The 25,456-nt window shown below is 36.9% G+C and overlaps 1 protein-coding gene across 6 annotated transcripts in view; it reads right to left on the bottom strand.

Moving 5' to 3' along the window:
• Window positions 1–25,456, bottom strand: part of PTPRM (protein tyrosine phosphatase receptor type M) — a 504,474-nt gene that overhangs the window by 164,646 nt on the left and 314,372 nt on the right. For 3 of the 6 annotated variants that reach the window (XM_067290684.1, XM_067290685.1, XM_067290688.1), the window contains exons 12-14: window positions 24,482–24,755; window positions 23,296–23,332; window positions 17,966–18,040 (exon numbers count right to left, since the gene is read on the bottom strand). In XM_067290684.1, coding sequence (XP_067146785.1) covers window positions 17,966–18,040; window positions 23,296–23,332; window positions 24,482–24,755 — 386 coding nt within the window. The remainder of the gene's footprint in view (window positions 1–17,965; window positions 18,041–23,295; window positions 23,333–24,481; window positions 24,756–25,456) is intronic. The other 3 variants (XM_067290686.1, XM_067290687.1, XM_067290689.1) reach the window with 1 other exon arrangement.

Below are 25,456 nucleotides of genomic sequence, written 5' to 3'. Positions count from 1 at the left end.
TCATTTACCACGCATTTTACCAGCAATTGTTTTTTTACACAATAGACTTTTTTTTTGCCTTTGGAAATCTAAATCTAGGTCACATCTGGTAGGCAAAAAGACTCCTTCTAAGCAATTTATTCACAAAGTGGGAAGCAGCTGATGATCACACCACTGGCACCTCCATTTAATATCTGTTTAAATGAGATAACCAGTGCCTTACAGCAGCTACTGTCTTAGCTTTTCCAGCTTCTCCATTTCAAAAAAATAACATCATTTGTACTGTTTACTATATAATGTGATGGAACGTCAAATCCATGTCTGATGAAATATCCATTTCCTCTACTAAATGAGTTCAGGATGAAAAATGTTAAGGAAGCAATATTCAATTCACAAACCGATTTTTTTAGGACTTCCATTTTTTTTTAATCAAAATGTGGTAGTATTTATCATTTGAGGCACCATGCCATAAAGTGGACGCAGGGATTTATGTGTCACTTCTCTGCTATAGCCTTTTTGGGAAGGAGGAAGGAAGAGTAAAGTCTAACTAAAATATAATATTTTAAGGCCACACTCATCTTACTGTCTGGATTCCAAAAAAGATTTTGAAAGCACCAATTATATTTTACTTGCTTCTTCATTTCCTTTTTTGGGAAGAAAACAATTTAGTGATCAATTTACATGCAGACGTATTTTCTGAAAATTACAAGGAAAAAAATTCTAATGCTTCTTATCAATCATAACCAGCATTTTCAAAGATAGTGAGTACTTCTCATCTCCCACAATTATACTTTTGGTCTGCATCTTCAAAACACCTTACCACCATGAATGACAGGAAAACCTGGCAATTCGTATTGATGCCATAAAAGGTGCTAAGTTTTAATCAAAATATACCTGGAACTAATTGTTCCATGTTCTTTGGAAAACTCTGGCCCTGGCACTCTGTGTGATTGATAAGCTAGAGAAAATGATCTGCTATCTGTCTCTGTGTCCAGCCCCACCATATCACACTCCACAGTTATTCCCATATCAATGCATTACAATTCTGAACTAGTGAAATTCTTACTCCATATGAGTAAAGGCAACAGAATCTGGCTCTATATGTTCTGCTATGCATATGCACAAAATTCTGTTATAAGCAGTTCTATTTTTATTTTCATTGTATCATACATAAATGCTTTTTATAAGGAAACTCTTTATTACTGTAATCTGCACAGCACTCAAAAGTGTATGAGATATTTAGAAGATTTCTAGAGCATCTCCATGCAGAAGGCAGCTGTTGAGTTGAACTTGGCAAACAGGAAGCAGTGAATCAAGTATGATGTAAACAGTAAGAGATGATATGGACTTTGCTGTCCTGTTTAAAATCTAAAACCCAGGCAAGGAAGAACACAAAGTTAACAACAAGCAACATCTTTTCAAATATAACTTCTAGGACTGGTTTCTTCCAGTCTTGTCTTCGTTATCTCCTTCGGGCCACCTTACTAGAACACTCACCAGTAATGCCCTCTTCAAATCAAATTCTGCCTTACAGTTTCATTCCTTCCACTAAGGCTCCTAGTGCTAGCTCACTAGAATCATGGATGTTCCACATCAAAAATAAGTGAAGGCAGCCTTGCTACAATTAATGTGTTTTATCCAATGTCACGTCTGTCTGTGACAGCACAGGGTTCTCACTTCAGTAGAACTGATAGGGTTACACTACGCAGAAGAGAGAATATCAAAATCTGATTCAGGGTACATGTTTTTCACATGTCACAGAGCACAACTTTTATGGGATGCCTTCAATGATACCATGCATTACCCCCTTGGGAATCATGGACAAGCTGGAGAATCCACCACTGTTGCAAATCCCACAAACAAAGTCAACCCACAAGGAGAGATACAGAGCCTAACATGAGGATGCTAACATTCCTATATTGCATCAGTGGTTTATCCAGTTGAGGGATCATCTCAAATGGGCCAGGGAAAGGTGCAGGTAATGCCACCCTGAGGTAAAAATGGAATAAAGCTTCCCACCATGACACACTCAACCTGATTCATAATAGAGATGGTCTTAAACTGGAAACATGATGTTTTCAACCCTTTTAAAAATTGCTATCATTAAATATTACAAAATCTAGATATTGACATTAACTCAATTCCTATTTGGTTGCATTCAATATCGTATTCATTCCCTGTCTGAATGTGGCTCCTTTCTTAGCGTCAGTGGGTTCCCAGTCAAATAGGGTAAAAGAAACAAATCTATCCGATGTATTTATTTCTTTAATTTGCTGCCTTTCACCTTTCTTGAGTGTCTCTTGAGTCTTTTAGTATTAAAAATTCCTGATAATTTTTCTTAATATTATTTGATATTGTTTATATTTTCAGTGTAGCTCATGTTATGTTTACATGCAACTAATCAAAGTTATGTCAGTCTTTCTCATTTCTTACATCTTCCTAACAGCCTTATCTGAATCTCCTGCTATGCAGCACTTTTGCTGTGATGCAGTAATCAGTACTGTACCGTATTCTACCTGAGAACAAACAGTTTTTCCAAAACAGGATTTTTAAAAATTATCTGTGTGGTATTCCACCCCATTCTTTATCCCCCCCTAACATTCTGTCTGGTTTTCTTTTGACACCAGATGGACACTGAACAGGTCGCTGATGTATTGTTTACAGTGAAAGCTGCATCCCTGTCTTCAGCATAGTGATTAATTTTGAACCTTCTATGACTTGAAGGTAATTCACATTTTCCTCCGCTGAACACTCTGTGGCATTTATCACAACTGAAATTCGAGTTTGTGCTGCTGCCAGTTTATTCAGTTTGGTTTTGTCCTGCTGAAATTCCTCACAGTCTTGTGTGAATTATATTAACCTGAATCACCTAGCATCATATTCAAGAGCTGCTGCCTCAACATTCACTCTTCCCTGTGTTCAATAAGCATACTGTATAGCATATAGTGTTAAACCTTTAAGTACATTAGCTACGATAAAAGTTGGCAGTTTATTTCTCTTCGGTTCCTGTCTGATAGGCATTTTTTGATCCAATGTAATACTCTGTCTCTCCCCTCATAACTACTTTTTAACTGACTTTTAACCCATGGCCACATGAACAATTGCATTGGCACCATGGAGAGAAAAGTAAACTGTGTTTTGGGATCTGAGCAGCCGGGGCAGCAGCTGTGAAATCCATTTTGCCAGCTGAGAAACTGTAATGTCAACCTGTGCTTTTAATTTTATTTGTATCTTTTCAAGAGAGATTTGGAAAATGACTGTTGCAAATCTTAAAGAAAAGGTTGGCATTTGTTTCTCTTTGACACACTACTGTACTGACACATTCTAAAAAAACTGAGTGAAATGTAATCTTTCTATATAAAAATAATTACCCACTATTGTATCATGATATTATAGTCCTGGTATTTATTCTATTTATCACTGTTGATTCAATCAATTTGTCACATACAGTGATTTTTAAATATATAGCTATAAGACTAGTGGTCTTCTGCATCTCCAGTAGAGTATCTGTTTTCAATGACAGACTACATTTTGTTGCCAACAGCTGAGCTAAGCCACTGTATTTTCCTTACAACACTGGACTTGATGACTTATTGCTTTTTTTGCTTGTTTTACTTTTAGACTTTTGGTTCCACTCCTGTATACAGACACCTGACCTTAAACCTTGCTGAACAACCTCTCTTCTGCTTTCTTACTGAGCCCATCTGGGGTAGTGGATTTAGAAGGATCAGGGCAAAATGGACAAATATATTGTGGTCCATCTCTACAGAGGTAATAGGTCACTTAAAAGTCGTGAGTGCGCGATAGCTCAAGGAAGCTGTTTAGGAAATGAAGGGACAGGGAAATGCTTCCTGCCAGTTTGAAAAGGATTAAGGTGCTGACTTTGGAAAGTCCTAACTTGATGAGAACAAACTACAGTGCTTCCTGCCTGGAGTGAAAAGCAGAGATACACTCTCCACATCTCGACAAACCCCAACATGCCACAAAACCCAGTGAAATGGGCTTCCTGCATTAAACTGAAAGACAGTAACATTGTTTGGTTCCATACCCTTAGCTATTTACATTTCTAATTAATCTCACCCTTTCCAATTTCCCCTGTACATATTTATTGCCCATTCTTTGGGGCCTTCCCTGTAGTTAGATTTCCAAATGTGAAACATCTTTTTTTTCTTAACCTAGAAAAACTGCCATTCAGCTGGCCTGATTTATGCCTTTCCGTCATGGTTCCCCTTTTGTTCAGCACCTTACAAGACTTGGTGATTATCTTTGTAAGTAGGATCCATGAAATGCCTATAGATTTTGCTTCACTTATTTTTGACTCTCAGACCTTTTCATTTAGCCTTTTCTTTATATTGAAATCTTTTTTTCTGAAGTTTAGTGATTACTCTGCCACTTTTCAGCATCTTACCTCGTCTTTAGATTTTGAAGCGAATTCTGTTCTAGTCACTAATATTTAGTGTCTGCTGCAGTGTGAATTCTTGAATTATTTCATGCAGTGAAATTCCTAGTTCTGTACCCTTACTTAAATGATGGGTTAAAAGAGAGGGTAAAAGGTAGAAGGGCTTAAAAGACAGGGTAAAAAAATCCTGTATCTTTGAAGAATTCCTAGTTCTCATCCAGGATACACAGGTCTGGTATTAATATAGAAATAATTCAACCTTTGGAGAAAATTGTTCTGCAATTTCCTTTGATGGGAAATTTCCCTTTCCTTTGTGATTCAGAAGGCACAAAAGTGCCATGTTACTGATCAAAACCAAAACCTTATAAACAGTAGTCTTCTGTAGGTAGTTTGTGAATAGAACAGTTTAACTATTACTCAAGAAAATGGAATCAAAGACTAGGGACTGAGTGAAATAAGCAAGTAAAATATCATTCTCTTAAATTACATGCAAGCTTGTTTTCTTTCGTTTGTCAAAACCAATGAGAATTTTCTGCAGTAACAGAAATGGAGCTCCACCAAATTAAACAAAAACTCTCTCTCTTTTTAAATTAACCAAGTTTGGACTTGATTTTGCAATATTGATGAAGTGCCTTCTAAAAAAAGGTAGTTATGTCATTGTATAGAAAAGAATGACCATTAAAATAACCCTGGCTCAACAGCCTGGAGCTGCTAGTCCTATTTACAAACAAAGGAATACAATAAAAGCTACATCTACCAAAGACTAGCTATAGATTGTTTTGTCTAAAGCAATTTTTATAAAATCCAGACATTTTTTCTCCTATTGCAGTCAATAAATAATCCCTTCCTTTAATAAAGTAGATTGGTCTCATTTTATTTCTCCCACTCAAGGATGATCATAGTTGCTGCCTTTTTACTTTCTTTCTGCAGCTTTAAGTTCTGAAAAGGTACTTGCTTGATAAGTCACTGTCAAGCCTTTTCCAACTGAATTTCACTCATAGGTGTTCCAGTGACAGATGTAAAGCATAACTTTAAAAAGCTTTAAGGCAATAATACTGTTAGTTTAGATTGTCTTAGTCTCCAGTAAAACTTATTTGTTCTGTTAGTAACCAGCCCATAATTTTTTTTTTTATATTAACTAATGACCCGTATTACACAAAAACTGGCAATGTCCCATTGTTTCTCTCTAGAGCAAAGTAAATGATCACCCCTACAAGGTTTCACATTCTTCTGAGGCATGTGATCAAATTATTATGCAGGCGGTGTGATTCGACTATTATCACTTCTCAGCACCTAACTTTTAGCTTATTTCACACAGTAGGTCAGGAAAATGAGATGTTATACCCCTGTGTGACAGCTGCACTGTGATTAGGTGGCCAAAATCATGCAAAATGGTACAAGGTAGAACAGAGACACTGATGTGTGATGTTTCCTTTGAATATCCATCCCCAGAGTCCTATTGACCAGGATTGAAAAGATCAGAGAACTTGGCTTTAAAGATTCTGACCATACCCTCCAAGGTCATCACAAATTACAGGACTGAATGCAAAGGCTACTATCACTATTGCTCCCTATTATTTGTATGATAGTAGGACCTAGAAGCTCTGAATTAAGTGGCAGCCCCGCTGTGCTAAGAGCAAACACACAGCAAAGCAATCTTTGCCCCCCAAACCATACTATTGAACTGAGATAGGCTGTAATAGGCAGGTGTAGCAACCAGAAGTAGGTGAGGGAGACAAATACTCTTAAGAAAATGCACTTCCAGTACCCAAATAAATGACCCCCTCTATCCTTCCTGCTCTTGTAGCTAGCTGGTGTCACTCAGCATTTTCAGTAAGTATCACAGTAGAAACAGATCTTTAAGAGTGATTTGAAGGACAGAGTAATGTTTTTATGGATGACTTTGGTCAGGGTGTTCCAAGGATGGAAGGGAATAACATAAAGGTTCTTGTAAGAACAGCAGACAAAGAGGTGCCAAAAAGTAAAAGGTTGGGATAAAGGCCACTATGACAAAATAAGAAAGCACACAGATAAATTTTTCCTGAAGAGTCTGTGCTACTGGTATGAAAGGGAGAGCTCCAGAGAGGCAGGTCTTTTTCATGAATGTAAAGTGATCAACGGGGATTCTAGCCCTTTATCGCAGACTGCAAAATACACCTGAATGGGACAGCGGTGGAAAATGTCCAGTTTCCCCTGCAAGTATTTTCTCTGCATTTCTCCCCCTTGTAACACTCATTTTTAACTCCGTGGCAGCATTGTCATTGCTACAAAAAGACAAGCCAGTCTAAAATGCTTTCTATTTGAGTTTCAAGTTCATTCCAGATGCCAGGATTTGTGACTGCCTTGGAGAAGACCCAAAACACATACAGATTTGTAAATGAAATGAATTACTACCCTGGCTAGTCTGTTTACACTGTAAGTGACTGGCATTCAGTCCTTATCTGCTAGCCAGCATGTATTCCGCTAACGAAAGTCTTTGTTTTATTACTCCTGGTAGAACTCCAGCTAAGGGAGAAAGTTCTCCCTCCCCTTCATCATTGCGAGCTTTCAAATCAATGTTCCTACTTCTCCTTTGAAACTGTATTGCTTTTTTGTCCATATGGTGGAAGTTATGAGGTGTTGGTGGGCAGGGTATATTTGTGACAGAAGGTGGTTTTGATCAGCATTTTTTTTTCCTCTCTCTAGTCTATGCCTCAGATATATTAGTTTTTATAAATGCCTTGACATAAGGCCTGCTTTACTTCTCTTTTTATAGTATTTTCCCTTTCTGCTTTCTGGCTTCTTTTGGAAGTGCTCATGTATAAATTGCCTTTTTCCAAGCGGCAGGGATTATGTTTTCTTTCTGTTTTGCTCAGTACCGAAGCCATTTGAGTGTTGAAATCAATATATCCTGGTTCTCCCTCCTATGACATCCTAGCTCTCACTAAATCTATTTTTTGAATGTCTGGGACACAGGGAAAACGGCACTCATATTTTAGCAGGAGAGCATCTCCTCCATGATTTATGATCCTCGCTACAATACATATTGCTGCTTAGAAATCTTCCTTTCCTAAAAAAGAATTTTGTACTTCCACAAGACAACCACGCTGATTTAGTATACTGTTTATTTGGTGTTTTTTAAAAGCATGAAAAACCTGTCTTGTTAAATCTCTGCTAAGAAGGGACTATTAAAATAAGCCTCCACTGTGTAACAGTAATTATGAATTATTAATTTTGTTTGTGATATTCTTTACAAAAAAGTAAATATGAGTGACACAATTGCATGAAAAGAAATGCAAAGAACTACCTCACCAAAGAATATGACTCATTTAGCTGACTATCAAGTGAACTGTATCTCTCACCGGTGGCTGGTTCATGTTAGTGCATGTGAGCAAAAAGACTTTTTTTAACATCTGTATTTCTGGTTGTCAGGAATAATAATATTCTTTATAAAACATGCCTAAAACAAATAAAGTTCCTAGCTTGACACATATCTTTTGGTCTCACAATGAGCTATGTTTTTATGGGATTTCAATCTGGACTCCTGACATAGGATTCTTCTGAGGCTGCATTAAAAAAAGAAGAAAAAAAAGAAAAAGAAAGGCTTGTAAAAAACAAGCAAGCATGCCTTGATAAACAGCTCTTTTTCTCCAGGAAAACAGATACTTTCTAACAGCTCTTCTTTTCCCCTTTTCTCTTAATTAAGGAAATTTAACTAACCAGAATACATAGAAATTTCCTCTCCAGTGGGCAAGCAAGCAGTCAAAAGACCCCACTTGTACTGAAAGAGAGACTTAAGTTCTGGCACTTCAAAAGCGCTAAGATCATTAAGTGATGTCTAAGCCATACTCAACAGCCTTCACCACATCCAGAAATTAATAACCAGTATAGAACATACAGAAATCATTTATTTTGTTCTTTGGAAAAAAATAATTTCCTAAGGAAGAAATATAAATACGCTTTGCAACCTTAAGTTTTCAAATTGCCTTAAAGGGTCCCTCCACTTCATTTTATTTTATTTTAGGAGAGAAGTCTGGTTACATATTTACAAACCCCCACTCTGCAGAGAAGTGGCTAAAGAAGCAGCCACAATGGTGCACATCACAGATCTCTACTTCAACGAAAGGAAAGGTCATGGCAGTGTATTTGAAAAAAAGACTCCATATCTGAAATAAAAGATAAAAGCCAACTACTATGTAAAGAAGAAAATGGACTTTTTAATGGAACTGCTATCTGATCACCCAAATGTGACAGAGGTCAATATGAATCCATGAAGTCCAGCCACATACGATGGACTGTAGATGCAAATTCCTAAGCAGGAAGGCTGCCTGGTGAGCAATGAAGCATACTTGCATCAAATTAGCTGTAGTCATGCAGGTCTCTCATCCTGAATACTGAGTGACAATAAGGGGGTAAAGTCTGAGAAAGAGGCACCGACAGAGGCTGGAACTGAAGATATCTCACAGTACTTTGAAATGTAGGGCTTGTTACTAACTGATGCTATTCTGTGTAAAAGAGTCATTGGAAGTGCAGCAGCATCCTATAAATCTGAGTTCTGGGAGCACACTGGAACCTTTAAGTCTCCTAGAAGTCCTATATGTATAATGAACAACAAGGACGGCCTAAAGCACCTGTGATAGCATAACCTCAAACCAACAGTACTCAGAGTAGAAAAGTGACTCTCAAATTAGCTCTAAGGAAATGAAAGTCAGTCCAGACTGATCCTGTCCCTACATAATGAATTTCTTAAGCAAGTCAGTATCACTTTCTAGTCACTCCTGTTAAAGTAAGTGGCTAATTTATCATCATCCTCATTATGGACAACTGAATTTCACCCATTGCTGAGGGAGACCTCTGGTTAACTCTCATGTTCTCAATACCATACCTACTCCTGAAACCATACTAGAAAGCATCAAAAAAAAATCAGACATCTCTGAAGGTTTGTTTCAACTATCTTCTACAGACAGAAAAGGTTTGAAGTGGGTTTGCCAGTAGGTGGATTGCCACAGTCAAGAGAGTATTTCTTAAGCTCAGGCTTTCTGTATGTTTCCTCAAAGCTCTGCCCTCTTTACAGGAGATAATATGTGTTTTTTGTTAGTACTCAGTTGGCCTCCATCAGGCAGGGGAGACATCAAGTCAGATCACAGTAGAGAAATGTTCCAACACTTGTGGAGCTGAGTTACTCAGGGTGAAACTCAACTATAGAACTAGATTTTCTTGGCACAGACACATGCAACTATTTCATTTCATTCTCCATCCATGAATGCAAGGGACCACCATCCAGTATGGGAACTGATTAACATGAAAGCTACAGGTAAGAAGCAGTAGAGCAAGATACTGTCTTCTGATGCAGCTGCCATGGGGGATTTAACTTCAGGAACACTAATGAACCGATCCAAACAGAAAATCAGTGAAGGCTTAGTAACTTTGCTGTTAGGAGGAATATGGGGTGTGTGTGGGGGGAGACGGAGGGGACAGACAATATAGTAAAGCAATCCCAGTTTTAAGGCTGTACATCAATGCATTTTGGGGTCTACACTGTCACTGACTCATAGAAGAGGCTGACATTCTTGGTGTTTTCCACTACCAGCCTCCCTCCCCATTGTATCCCTTATGAAGGGTTCTTTGGGAACCTTACAAAAACGGTCACTCTCTAAGAATTTACTTATCATTACTCACCACCTACCTGTTTCCTTGGAGGAAAGCATAATGTAGTTCACTCTACTCAAAGAAAAATGAAAGCATATATGTGATGATACATACGGAAAGGTAAAAATGTATTTATGATAAACTTATAAAAAACAGAATGAAAGACAACCCCTCCTATCATAAAATGTATTTAAAAAACACTGTTTTGGGACAGGAAGGTTGGTTAGAAGAACTGGAAATGAGAAGCAGCACAAGAAAGGCAGAATAATTCCACAGAATTTTAAATCTGTCTTTATGCCAATACAGGGCCAGTACTGCTTTTGTTCACATTTCAAAAACATTTACAGTACTGCCCATAAAAAAATTGTCCCAACTGAGGCAATGTTAGATGAATGAAGAATCTATACAGGGACAAGAATAGACTAGGCCTCTTCTGAATGCATAACTGATTATCACTGATTTGCATTTCATTTTTCATATATTTCCTGCAGTTTGTAAGGGTTAAAGGAAAATCTCAAAACTGTCACATTTGATTAAGAATGACTTAAAAAGTCATTTTGCTCTTCAGTTTTTTTCATATCACTTTTAATTATCGACATATTTACTCATAAACAGAAGCTGTCTAATTCAATGATGGCATACTGCAACATGCAAAATATGACCATTTTGCTTCAAAAAGGTTTCATGAATACTTTGTTTGGTCAGACCCAAGAAGACTTGCACTTTTTCCTCTGTTTCCCCTTGAGTTTCAGTGCTGAACTCAAAAGATGAAACAGAATGTAGAACTCCTGTATTTCCCCGGATCTTAGCTTAAAACCATGTGAGACAGCAACTTCCACATGCTTTTACACAAAACTATGACTCAGCCTTTCATTTGCACAGGAATTTTCTATTTACACAGAAACTTTCTAGTGGTCAGCAATAACCACTAGGAAAAGGATAAGAAAGTTCATAGTTTTGGTAAAATAAACACTTGAAAGTACACACACATATCTGAATGCCTCTCACTGGGTTCTAGAGTCATCCGTGCTTAAAGTCTAACTTCCATTACTGCAGAGAAGGACATTTTCAGTATAATGTCTGGAGAAGGAGGTATGGAAATCCAGTGAGCAATTATACTCATGGCTTGCAAAGTGTTCAGATATTACTCCAAGCAGACAAATGTAGCATATATATTTATTAAAATTTCAGTTATTTCATGGAATCTAGAAACTGAGTGAATTGCTGAAACATTATTTTGCCTAAAGTCCTGTGTCTCTTGATTTAAGCCAATGATATTACTCTGTTCCATGCTATAGTGCTCTTAGCACACTGTTACGTTAGTTTCCATATTCATATAGATGTAATCCATGTAATATTGCATTACACGTTTATTAAAATCCCTAGTGAAGCAAACACCAGATTTTCAGTACCTCAGAAGAACAGGTTATTTTACCCAAAACAGGTCCCATGTTTTCTTTCAAATTAAAATTCTAATTGCTTAGCATTTTATGAATGCAATCAATAACTACAGATGGGAAACAATGGAACTCATACTTTTTTTTAGATACCAATTATGTCTCTGAATTTCTGACTCTTCCCTTGTCTCTCTTTAATTTTTCATTGTGGTACCTGCAAAACATGTTCAGCTTTGAACGTAACAATCAGAGGCATCATTTTTTATATAGAAATGAAGTAACAGACTTCATTTCTTTTGTATACAATACAGAACCATTCTCTAAAATATTAATTATTGATCTTCTTGTTTTGTTTGCCTTTTCTGCTTCTCTACAGATTGCTGAAGTTGAAATATTTTGGATGAGACGTGATACTTATCTGTGCCACACAGATGGCAGAGATTCCTCAAATTTATTAGTGTTTACCCTGGTCATTCATTCATGTTTTCATTTTTATGATTGGTTTTTATGCTTCCAATCTCCATAATGACATTTGGAAAACACAGCCAAAAAACCCACCCAAACCAAACCAACCCTGAACGGCCTCGTGGATATCCTTATATTAAGATGACAAATTGCTGAGCAAATGGATTATTTTTCAAGTTAGGGTGAACAAAACAGACATCTTTAGTGGCTGAAGCTAAATTTTGTTTCAGTCTCTTCACTAATGAAATACTCGACACTTCGGATCATATTCTTCTCTCAGCTATGACTAGATCGCTCTAATTTCCAAATCAGTTAGTTGTGTGCTTGAGGGATGCAACACAGCTCCTGTGACCACTGACTTAACTTGGTGGCACCCAGCTTTTTGACTCTTCTGAATAAAAAATGAACTCTGATCTCCACAGTGCAAAACCTAACTCACTAGGCTACTTAGTCCTTCCTAAAGGATTAGGAACGATTAATGCTTCCTCTAGGTCATGGGACCTTCTCCAGCTGTTCCCAACCCAGGTGTGCAGCATCACTGGCTCTGGGTGCACTGTGACAGGGTGTCCAAAGATTCCCAGCACCTCGGCCAGCCACACGCATCTACTGCCTCACCACAACTGCTGCCATGGCCTGCTGCAATTTCCCTTCCTGATGCCCCTAATTACGCAGCAGAGCGGCCAAGACCCTGCTGTCCCCAACCTGTTCGAAGTAACAGCAGCTGACTGGGAGGAGGTCCTGAATCCTTGACTGGGGCCTCTGGGTATTCTGTAATGACTAGAACATGTGCAAAACAAAGGCTGCCAATTTATTTTCAGAAAACCTTGCAGGAATTCTTACTACTGTAAAACATGAAGTAGAGTACTTAATACCACTGATAGAATCACATTGTTAACTCACTTCTAACTAGTTCAGATGCTGTACTGTCTACAGCTCCAGAGCATTTGTATTTATATTTTGGGTTGGTTATTTCAGCATTTGTGAATGGTTATCAGCATTACTATTAGGCCCTCTCTGTATAATTGTTTAACTTTAGCTCTTTTGTTCAGGTGCTCTGTGGAAAATTTATTTATGTTTAAAATACTAGATGCTTTGGCTGCACTGTTTTAAAAAAGAAAACCTGACATTTGACTCTGTAATGTACTAAAAAAAAAAAAAAAAGGAGAAAAGGAAACAGTAGCTCCCGTGGCACTCCTATATCCTCTTAACATTTTCTTGTAACTATGCTGTTCTATAGATGAAACTGCCATTGCAAAAATGACAAATATAACACATAAAAGAACAAAAAAGGGCAATAAATCACGAGTGACACTCCAGCCCATTAAAATGCATTCAGCTGGTGTTGCAGAAAGTGGAAAGATTTCCCTGTGCTTTACATTCTGCCCAGCTGAACAGGGAGGATGGGAATCCTTGAACAACCAGCACAACAAATGTTGGGGCCACAATGTAAGAACAGGCTCAGAATTTCACTTTGGAGAGTCCAATCCATTCTCGCTCTGCTTTCCTTGTCACTTGGCCTTGCAATAGCAATGTAAGATGGCTTTGACATTACATCATATAGTTGTTCGCTCTCCCCTTGATGATTATGCATAACTGCCACTGATGTAAAGGGGGGCTGTTCAGAAGCATTAAGAGATGAATAAACTCCTAAAATGCTGTACTCATCCCACATTAATATATGCACATAGTTTTGTTACTACAGACAGAGCTGTAGTGTCAACTAGGAAATCATGGATTCTCAGTTACCCAAACAGCTCTTCAAGTTCCATCATGTCAGAATACATCTAAGTCAGTGGGTCAGGATGCAGGAAAATGAATGTGAATGTCTGTCCAGCCCTTGTTGCTACACCTCAAATGCATTATGTCGTACAGGAGAGGCCACAAACACTGGAAAAGAAATAATCCAGTTCCATCCAACAAACTAGATAAATAGGAAAGTAGTCCTTCTCAAATTCATGCTGCTATTTTTTGTGTTAATAAACAAACTATGTTGTCAGTAATGCAGCATGAACCTAGAGTAAATCCCTTGACACTAAAAAATTTTAATGAGGCTGCAATTTAAGCAATGATTTCAATTGAATTTTTTTACTTTTACAGTGGAATGGCTGAGAACAGAATCTGACCGAGACTACTGCAATAAATCTCACACTGAATTTCACATCTGAAGATATCTGTATATTTTATTATGCTGATAACTTCATAAGGGAGGAGAAATGAATTGGGATTATTTTTATGTCTGCTTTTAACGTGGTTATAAAATATGCTGTTCATCTAGACCTTAAGGTATGTAGGGTAAAAATCATTTGAGCTTAAGAGCGTCACTCCCTTTTTAAAAAATTCTTCTCAATTCTTAAGTAGCAGCTACTCTACAAAACTTCTGACATATCCTGTTGTATCTGAATTGTACCAAGTATTTCATCTATGGAGACTGTACGATATAGAACTCACACTTCCAGCTGCATGTGTAATTAACAGCGGGCAGTAAAAAGGGTGTTTTATGGAAATCAGTCTTAATAATATCTAGGGAAGAACTGGCCGTTCCACTAAATTACAAATGGAAATATTTTAATTTAAATATAAGTAGCTCAGACATATTTCAACAATTAAGAAAATGCCTGAAAGAATGAACATCCTAATCATAATTCCAAGCATGCTATTTTATCAGAATGCAGACAGAACAAAATAGATGAGGGCCAAGTGAATACCAAATATAGCCAATTTAAAACTATTACATGAAGTGTCTCTTACAAAATAGTGAAGCAAACTGCAAATACTTTCAGGATTTCTCAAAAACTTGGATTTGTTATTCTACTTTAAAGCCAAGATCATTCAGTCACTCCTATTATATAAGTGATAACTTTTTTGCTAATCGTCTAAATGATTTCAATCATATGGTAAAATTGTATTTATGTAAACATGGAGATGATATCATGAGGATCTGACAGTGTGCTTCATGTATACAGAGTCTTTATTTCTGGCTGACATATGTTAGATATTTAGATATGATCCCTATCTGTTGGAGAATATGGGTCAATTAAGTGGATTTTAAGTTAGTTAATTTTTGCAAGGTTAACACTGAAAACTAAATACAAACCCCCAAATCTGAGTTCCTCAGTTACTATGCTATTGAATCAGTGATAATAATGTATTCACTAATATTGACAAGATTTATTTGCTTATTTTGGCTTGTAAGAATCAAAATTGTATGGTTGCCTTTGCAGCATGTAATATTGTACTATAACTTACGTCATATGCCTTTAACTGCAACTGGAAGGAAAACTTCTCCTTGCCAGAGGCTCCAAAGGAATATTGAGTGGCTGTCAAGATATTTAAGGGGAATAGCAGCTAATCCTAGAGCTGGAAGTCACCTTATTCTTATACGAGAAAGAGGGAGAAAAGAAGGACAAAGTGGAACTAATACTGCATGGTTTAGAAACTGCACCAGTAAGGACCAGGCTGAGTTGATGATGAGGGTGGGGGAACTGACTGGGAGCAGCATTAGCTCGAAAGCTGAGCTGTCCTATCACAATTTTCTTGAAGAGTAAGACCTTTCCAAAGCATTTATAATATTTAGGAATGTGGCCAAGATTTTAAATTTTCATAACGCAAGCAGCAATTTCCCTCAACTTTGCACCAGAAAATAAGAAAATCCCAACCCTGCCCTCCTCACCTCTAATTATGTATCTCAAGTGCTAAAAGACAGAAATCATTTCTTGGTCTCAGATCTGAATACTTTGGTGCTGAGGAAAGAAGTGAGGAAAAGGCATTAAACAGAATTAAACAGGAAATTCTCTGTAGCTTTACTTAACAGTAACAGCTGTAAGCCCTGCAGTAACTGCAGTTGGCAACAGCCCTACGATTTCCACATAAAGGAGTCCTTTTACATTTATATTCTTTCCACAGTCTGGGTATCTGTAGGAGAAAAGTGTAGGGATAATGTGCATCATTCCCTGTTCCCTCATGTCCAGTCAGCTCCTGTCAATCTCCTTGAAGAAAATCTCTGGGTTCCTCATGGACGCAGCAGATACCATTATTGCCTTACTACCCTGAGGTGGGAATGAGTGCCTAAGGCCCTCCTAAGCAGTATGTCTCTGTAAAAAATCTTCAATTCCTGTTGCTGCCATGGGACCCAACAGGCAGGCTGGCTGAAAGATTTCTTCACTCCCTATTACAATTGTGGCAACTGAGCAGGAAGGTATTCAAGGCTCCTGAGGAAGATGCTTCCTCCCTCTTGATCACACAGTCTTTCTAGCATTAAAAGAGGTTAAAAAAATGAGGAAGGGAATTCAGAGAGTTTCTAATATATTTCACATATTAGATAGCCATGAATGTTGTTTGCTGTTATCACTTGGTACCTTCTCTTTCATTACACAAATTAGTTTCTGTTATAACCGAACTTAAAAAAAAAAAGGAAATAAAAATCATAGATCTGACAGACAAGTAAAGGGTGCCAATGCTATGAGCCGCCAGTGACAAAGCAACCAAATAAATTCTCAGCCACCTGTCACTACACTGTATCTCTGTCCTCTCACTGTTAACTACTATAGTCATCTCCCTTTTGCATAGGAGGCATATCTGCATGAGTTCCTACAGCTACCAAGTTTTGCATTAAAATAAATAAAAAATAAGACAAAAGAAAGAGAAGAAAAATATTTAGTACTCCAAATGGAAAAACAGATAAGCTTATTTGAATCCTGTGATAACGAAATCAGAACTTGTTGAAGTTCAAGGATATGGAAGAGATGCTGTTTGTCTCTTCAAAGTTTTACATGTGTTCTGAAGTAAAAAATAATTGAGCTAAAGAAATGTATGCAGACAGGCCTTTTGCCAAAGCAGTAACAAGAACAAGCTAGTGCTTCCTAGCATCGTCTAAATACATTATTTTGGTTAGTTCTTATGTTATTACATAATACAAATATACATGCAACAATTTTGCCTTGATTGATGTGGTAACTTGGGCATTATATATCACTCAACTTTGTTTTTACTACACATACCACAGTGTAAAAAGCTATAGCAGACAAGTCACTAATCCTCTTATCTTAAGCTGAATAACTTAACTGTCCCTTATTGACTATAGCACTATGCAGATGTTAAGCATCAGAACTCCTCCTTGCCCCTTAGACACCATGGTAGCAGCATTTAGATGCTTTCCAAGTAACTATGCCTGTATTCTTGATAAAGGTGATTTTATCACATGCTAAATGCTGGTGGGACTAGGTCTAACTTCCCCCATTACATATTCCAACAAACTCACCTCAGGTTCCAGAGAATTTAATGCACTTTTCTTCTATTTGAAAATAAAAAGATTTCCAAATCCCTTAAAGATTTATGAACAAGTTTATTTTCTGGCAAAATGAATCATTTCCCCAAGTTCATAAAGATTTTCTGCTACATTTTGAACTAGACCTCAAGCAATCCTCAGTCTAATCATTGTCTCACTTGTGTACTGAATTTATTTTGATAGTTAAATTTAAAAACCTTACAGTTTTGTTCAAGTGTCACTTCCTAGGTCATTTTATTTTAAGTCTAGAACCCATATCTGATATAATTACAAGGGAATCAGTATTATTTCTTTATTTTAATTTTATACATATTGAAATGCTGCTAGAAAATATGATCTTCCCAACATTCTGCAGTAAAAAAATCCATTAGTACAAGATTTTTACTCTAACTTACACACGCAACTCTTGAGCCTAAAATAAATTATCTAGATATCCTAGTGTCTTGGTCTAATAACATAGAAAAAAATAAACAGGTACACACACATATATATTTATATTCAAACCCTGACTGAATTTACAAATGAAGCAAAGCCAGGTCTCTTCACAACATTAGGCTTGAAGGAACATTCCACAGATCACATACACAATGGAGACATGCAGCGGAGTTGTACATACATGGATGTGTGCTGAAGTTTTGGTGCCAAGCACACAATTTAATTTAATGGAGCTGAAGAAAAACTTATAAACAAAAAGAAACTTTTAACATAGAAAACTCTCTATGAGCAGAGAATGAAGAAACCATGAGGGAAAAAGAGCCAAAGAAAATGAGACAGAAATGGGCATGATGACTTGTCTATACTTGAACATCTGACCTGTTAGTTGGTCGTCGCCTGCAGCAGGGGCGATGCGAATGTATGGTGTTGTAAGCTGAGTCACGATTATCGCAGCTAAGGCAAAGGAAGATTTCCAGGTCAGCATGCATGAGGGAAAAAAAAGCCAGACTGAAGCTAGGCCAGCAAGAAGAACCTTGATCATTAGTTTATTGTCTGAACTTCTTACAAATAAAAAAAGAAAAAAAACCCCACAAGTTCCTTTTCGTCTTCAGTTGTTAGTTTGGTTATTCTGTGATATTAATGAGCTTTTGTATGTGACTTTCATTCAGCAAGAGGAATCAAAGCACATTATTTGCATATAGTGATTTGAGGAAACTGGAGACAGTTTAGCTCTGCCCATAGCACTGGGCTTCCTAAGTGAAAGTTAGCTGCTTATTCATATTCTCTAACCTTAATTTCTCTGGGTAACTCATACTAATTTCACTTTTCATTTTCTTATTTCATCATAGTACATTTTTCCTTTATTTCGCTTGAATATAATCTCTATGCAGAATATTCTTGAACTAGCTAAGATACATTTTTCTTGTACCTATTTAGGTCTTTGATTTGAAAATGCAAACACTGCACATATACTTAACTTTTTCAGCGTACAAAACATGACCAGTGACCGTTAATATTCTTTGAGTTATGTATGTAGGTAACTGCTTGAGGTACGAGTTTTAACTAAGTTCATATTCTCCTACCAAGAAGAAAGCCAAAGAGCCTGAATTGTCTGTGTGCATGCAGTATTCTAATTTTTCTATCAATCAGAGCTGTAACAATCACTGACTGGTAAAGATAACTATTACCATAGCTCACATTAATGAAAGCTCATATTTCTTTGTTCGCTAGCAGTTCTGTGATTGGTCTCTAAATGGTTAAACATACTATGATACATACATATTAAGGAATATAAAAAAATTAAAAGGTCAGATCCAACATGATGCAGCTGGAGAATGATGCAAAGAAAAAATATTGGAAAATTAAGGACGAGATTATAAGAAAGATCACTAATTTACATAGAACAGCCTGGGTGCTATTAGAAATGTAGCAATGAGTAAGGAAAATAGATCATCTACCATCTGCAGACAATTAAACTCAAAACTGCTGCTGCATAATATTTTGAAATATCCCTCTGCAACACTGAAATGCAGTGTTGATGGTAGCTGTTAGAGTACTGTTGCTATTGGATTTAAAATACTGTAATATTCTTTTCTCTCTCATAATTAATGAAAGCCTCCCAATATTGCAAAATTAGAACAATAATGTCTCCCTCTTGAGAGCCGGGATCCTAGGAGATAACCAAGTTGTCTCTATCCAGTGTTGTAAGTCATATCAGGAAATATAGTCTTAATATAAATCACAAAGTACCACGAAGTTGATAGCAATATACTTAGAGGGGTTTTGGGATGTTTTCAACTATGCCTGCTGAGATTTTACAGTCATTTAGCTTGAAGAAAGAGTAGGTATATGAAAGCCATATTTCAAGCAAAATACAACAATCTTTATTACCTCTGGTATGAAAATCTCTCCCTGTTTGTTTGTTTGTTTATCTTGTCACAAGGAATGAGAGTGGAAACCCTGCATTCTTCACATTTGTACATACACCAAATACTCACAGAGATCCTAGAAGCCTTCCTCTACAGAAAACTAAGATCAGAAAACTCTGCACCATATGAATATGGTGTCTGATCCCTCTCCTAGTAGAGTCAGTGGCAGAGGTTCCCTTTGACTTCTGCAGAAGCAGGACCAGATCTTTCAGGTATACCAACCGCCAAATTTCTGATCCTAAATTACAATTACAATCATTGCAAACAAGATTTTTATATGATCTCTAAAAAGTCATATGTAATAGAAGTTTTATTTGTAAAGATGTAATGGTCATAAAACAAGAGCATTTTTTAAATGTTTTCAAATTGAGGATGCTTAAAATGTACCTGATGGAATTATAAAGTATTATCCAGCTACAGACTCTGCACATGCATTCGACCCACTAGAGGTAGGCTGTGCTTTTCTAACAAGAAGCCTGTCGATACGACCATACGCTAGCCTGTGCACTTTGGCTCTGATCCAACAACACAGCTTCATGTGCACCAGTTGAGCACATGTTTAGGAGTAAGCGCATGCATTATCCTGTTGACTTCAACTGGAATGGAAAGTGAAGAGCCTACCAAAGGGCTCTGCTGCATCTGGGGCAAGAGCACTCTGCATCTTTACATTACACTTACTGTTTTATTTTTATTTAAAAAAAAATTGAAAAGCATACAGTGGACCATGGATTGAACATTGAAAAGCTCAGTGACAAAGCAGGTTTCCAATGATCTCAACAAAGTTTCAGGGGCATCAATAACTTTTAGATAATCTGGAATTGGGGTAACTGAAGGAAAAAGAGTTTGTAAGTGATGCAGCTATGCTCATGTCAGGTTCTGAATCCCCTCTGTTGGTCCTGTGCGCAGACTTCAAACTAGCTAACCACATGCCCTTAACATGGACTACGAGCTGGCTTGGGCCAAGATCAGTTGGCTCAGTAGAGCAGCTTGGAGGTTGCCTCGGACCATCTGGATCTTGGGAAGGGTTGCTGATGTGCTTGGTGCAACCCTCAGACTCGGGGGGAAGGGGACTGCAGAAGCTCTCTGTGCTCCTGGAATCAAGAAACAACTGGACAGTTGGCTGCACTGGCACGTTTGTCTGTTTTACAAGGTATATTTTATGGCACAGGCCTTCATCCAGTAACATCCTTATATTTCTGCTTAAGACAGAATAGTTCCAATGTACTCGGTGAGATTACTCTATGTGCTCAAAATTAGGTACATAATTGAACTGATGAGAGTCTTAAAGCATATGGTTTCCCACATACTGTATTACAGTCTGGAGCACCTCTACTAACTTCAGTGGCCTACTCAAGCTTATAATTATTTTCAGGATCAGATCTTAATTTAAAAAAAGATTGTGTCAGTTTTATATGTGATGAATGGCCTAAAGCACTTCCTCTTAGCTTTAAAAACCACTAAACTTCAACTGTCAAGGATAACAAAACCCAAAATACAAACATTTCAGAAATGTTACTTGTACACAAAAACTAGATGTTGTAATGGAGAGCGTTTGCAACCTTATCTGTACAAAGCACTGTAATACATAGATCAACACAATGAGCATCTAATACAGCTTAAGTAGCTTACTGTCTAATATCTATACCGTAGTTGCAAAACACACTGGAAAACTGCTTATCGCTAAGAGGTCAGGCATTGTGGTCAGAGTAGCCTTTGCATCCTGGGGTAAGGGCGCTGTGTACGTTGTATTAGCTATTTAATAGTAGCGGTGGTGGTGGTGGTAGGGGGCTTAGATCTTTTCTGCACTGTTTATTCAGGTGCCTTAGCAGATAGGCGGGGATGGAGTGAATGGGACAGTGCAATTCTGCCTTTCCTAACTGCAGCTGGAGCAACCTGTGACCTACAGACATGAGCCATTTTTGCTATTTTTTTCTAGCCCTTGTGTGAGAAGTCCAAAGAGGGCATGGCAGTCTCCTTTCTCTTAAGTATCTCTGTTAGACCTAAAGGGGAAAAAAATCTGTACATATAGGTGTGATTAATACCATCTTATTAAAATATGTCATGATCTCCATTTTATTTGAAAAAATAATATAGTTTAAAAATATAACAGAGTTATTAAGTTTATAAGCACAGTAATCAGTGCTTCAAAGAAGCCCCTCAAGAAAGTTTTGCACCAAGGACAATAAATGCCATCTAGGACACCTCTTGTTTCAAAGTCCTCACAATTACCCCTCACATTATTTTACAGGCTTCACAAAGGTATTATGAGGAAGTCTGAAATGTGCTTTCAAAACAGAAATGTATGGAGATTTGTCTCAAATAAAAGCTGCATTTTTCACATCTCCTTCACCAAGCAGGTTACCCGAAAGTAGCTTGTTGCTATGGAAGCTATTTCAATCCATAAAGCTATCCTCACTTCTCAAATGAGAGAGCAAGATTTTTCAGTCAGTCAAGTAATTGAAATGGTTGAACATCCATTAGTGGTTAAGAATACAAATCTTCAAATAATTTAAAACTTATTATTCTAATCACCTATTATGATTTGTGAGGTAATGTAATCCACTGCTGGCATCACTGATGCTTCCAGAAAACAACACAGGATTTAATTTTGACTTGAAATCAATCTACATTGTATTGTTTTTTAGTGAAGATACTGAAAGTTTGCTACAATAAGCAGTGAGTTAGTAACATAGAAATAAAACTATTATTTCCTTCACTTTGAAAAAAATATAAAACAGTTCAAATAGACATAAAAATTGTATTTGTTACATAAGGGATGGCCAGCCTTTCAACAGAGACAACTATATGCTGACATTTCAGTTCCTTTTAAGAAATGAGACTCTCATCTATCCTACGTAGATATAGTGGTGGTGGCTGAATTGTGAAGTCTACATCTAATGGGTCAATGACAGGATCAGTTATGTTAAAGACAGTCACTATGAGACATGCATGATCTTCCAAAAGGAAGAGTGGTATAGAGCTGAAGAAATTTTTGTTTCATACTCTTACCAGGTGCCCAAACTGCAAGGTAGTATTAACTCTTTCTGTTCACAGCAGTATTTCCCTTCCTTTTCCTCTACTATAATCTCCAAATAATCATACTATCCTATCGTTTCTTTTTTAGGCCTTGAAGTTGTCACTTGCTATAGGTGCTAAAAAGCTGAGACTACTAAGACAATCACAGACAAATCCTAGCCTTGAAAGTAAAATATATCAGCAGTACGCTTTATCTTTCCTGTCTGGGGATCAGACCTGGAACTCATGCTGTCTCAATTATACAAACTTGTCTCACAAATGGTAGTATGATGTGCTGACATTCCAATAAATAGAGCTGATTTGTACCATGAAAATGAAGAGCTTGATTCCTCCACTTTTCTTTTATAAAGCAATTAAGATAATTACTTATGAGTAAGTGTAATTTTTCATTACTGATATATGAACAGCCAGTATGCACTCTGCAACTGGCAATTTTGCAGTTCTACTGTATATAAAAATGTCCAAAATATTTATTGTGAGATCATATAAAAACCCACAGAATATACTTAAAAAGAAAAAGTGTTCAAGTAGACAACTAATAATGAATAATAAATTTATTATTAAAAACAAACAAACAAACAAACTTCCTAAATCTCAGCTAGAGATGCAAATGAATCATTTAAAATTCTGTGACAGGTTTAGTGATGCCTTCTAGTAATATAAACATTTCTGGAAGTTTATAAAGACCATGTGAAGGAAAGGTCAACAGCCTGAATAACAGAACACGACACAATATGAACATACCTTTTGTGGCTACCCTGACGCAGTCAATTTTGGTTTCCTGTGTCAAATAAAGAGGAAAAAGGTCACATCTTGTGTTTCTAAACAAAGAAAGTCATCTATGATTCTGTTCTTAAAAGTATTGATAAAATGTGATGAAAGTGTTCATTTAATGTGCTTCATTACATATTTAACCACTTCCTAAGGAACTCCAATGTGTTTTCACAGGTTGGACAAACAAAACCTAATCTGCTTGGGTTTCTAATATAAACATTTCTCTTAACATTCCTCCAAAAGTAGAAAATATGTGAAAGATATTCACAAGAACACAGGAAAGTATTCAATGTTTTTCCTTTGGCAACTTAATGACCTTGAGAGATTTTTCTTTTTCTTACAGATAAGTATAGTTCTAAGCATCATGCTAGACAATTTAAGAAAGAAAAATAATCAATGGTGTTTCACATTTCTGCACTGTCAGTGCACTGTGAAAGAGGAATCATTATGGTATCTGGCAGAAAACATTTCCAGGCTGTCAGTGCGGACAGCCAAAGCTTATCAAGAACTGAAGGGCTCTGGGTAGGTCTGTCCAGGAAATGAAAAACAATTCCAGGAAGAATTAGCCCATTGAAACATGATGTGCAAAGGCCTTTTTATACACTTTTCATTTCAGTTCCATCTACTTATTTTTCTTTTACTGTTTGCAGAAGGAGGAAAAAGAGTTGGGTTCTAATTCAGTCAAGACAAGCAAATGAGAAAATGGGAGTTCAAGCTGTTATAAACTAAGGTAATGGGATTGGACAGACCAAGACAGATGTGCTGAAATCCAAAATCAAGTTTGGCTGACACTTAACGAAAAGAACCACACTTTCCTTTTCAAAGCAAGAAAACAAAAACAAAAAGAAAGAAATAAAAAAGCTAGTCAAACAGACTCACTGGGCAGCTTTTAGACAATAATAAGGCAGAATGGTAATGTGTTACTTTGCCTACTGTCTATTGAGAAAATGTGGTGTTTTCTCCTCCTCTTTGTTGTAACCTTTAATCATTAAGCGATACTGTGTTAGGAAAACTGGTATTTTTCAAACTCAATGTGTTAAATTTCATGGTTACTTCATTTTCTCATTAGCAACTGAATTGGGCATCTCACTAGTTGGTGCCAATCATCTATTTACCTACTAACACCGTATAAAACCACACCTGTCATAAAGCTTACCCCATTGGCTCTGCTAGCAGCTTGAAAATAGATGCTGTAGCTTTTATGAGGAAGAAGAGGAGTGTTCCAGTAACCACTGTACGTTTTGTTATCACCAATAGTAAAAGGCTGAGCAGCTTGTAGACCGTTGGCTGGAAACTCTGCAGCAAAGTAGTACTGGGAATTCAAAAGGGTGGCATTCTGGAAATGAATGGGCACTGGGTAGCACTTCAGGATTTCAGTTGTCTTTTTGGTTCTCCGTGGGCGCTCTTCTTCAACCACTATTTGATAAACACTAAGAGTTTAAAAAGGAAAGAATGAGAGAAAAATAAGGGTTATTTTAAGGTTTAGGCACTCAGTTTATTCTAAAACCATAACGCCACACCAGTATTTATGGAAAAAAGATGACTGTTAAAAGCAAAGGACATAGGAAGAAAATGACATTTCAACATTCAGGTTTATGAATTTATTCACACTTGCTTTAAAATATTTTGTTTTAGAAAAATAAAGTTAGCCAGAAACACCATAGATTTCTATATGGCCAATACATAGAACACATTCTTGTTCGAACTCTTGTACATAAAAAGGTTGCCTGATTAGTGTTAAGATGTAAAACAAATACTATTTTGTTTATAGATGTAAGTATAAAGCTATAGATTCCATCCTCCAACCTGCTTATTTTGTCTGAATGAAATAAGTGGTAAGATAAAAATTAATAAATAAATAAATCACAAACAGATAGGGAATAGCATTTGTTTAACTGTTGACATTATAACTATTTATAAAAGCACACACAGAGTAAATTACAGTCTTTTAAAAATTTTGGTGGCACACTGACTGTTACTGAGCCAGAATTAAACACTTTTTGATAGCTGCTATTCTCACTCTGCAAAGCACTTTTACACATCTTAGAGATAACCATGTGTTTAAATGTTCCTGCATTCTGCAAAGCAATTCAGTTTGCACTTGTATTCTTTGCTGTACTGGGACCCACAG

Source organism: Apteryx mantelli, chromosome 2, assembly GCF_036417845.1.
Source record: "Apteryx mantelli isolate bAptMan1 chromosome 2, bAptMan1.hap1, whole genome shotgun sequence".
NCBI lineage: Eukaryota > Metazoa > Chordata > Aves > Apterygiformes > Apterygidae > Apteryx > Apteryx mantelli.
This window is presented reverse-complemented; position numbering and strand designations above follow the sequence as displayed.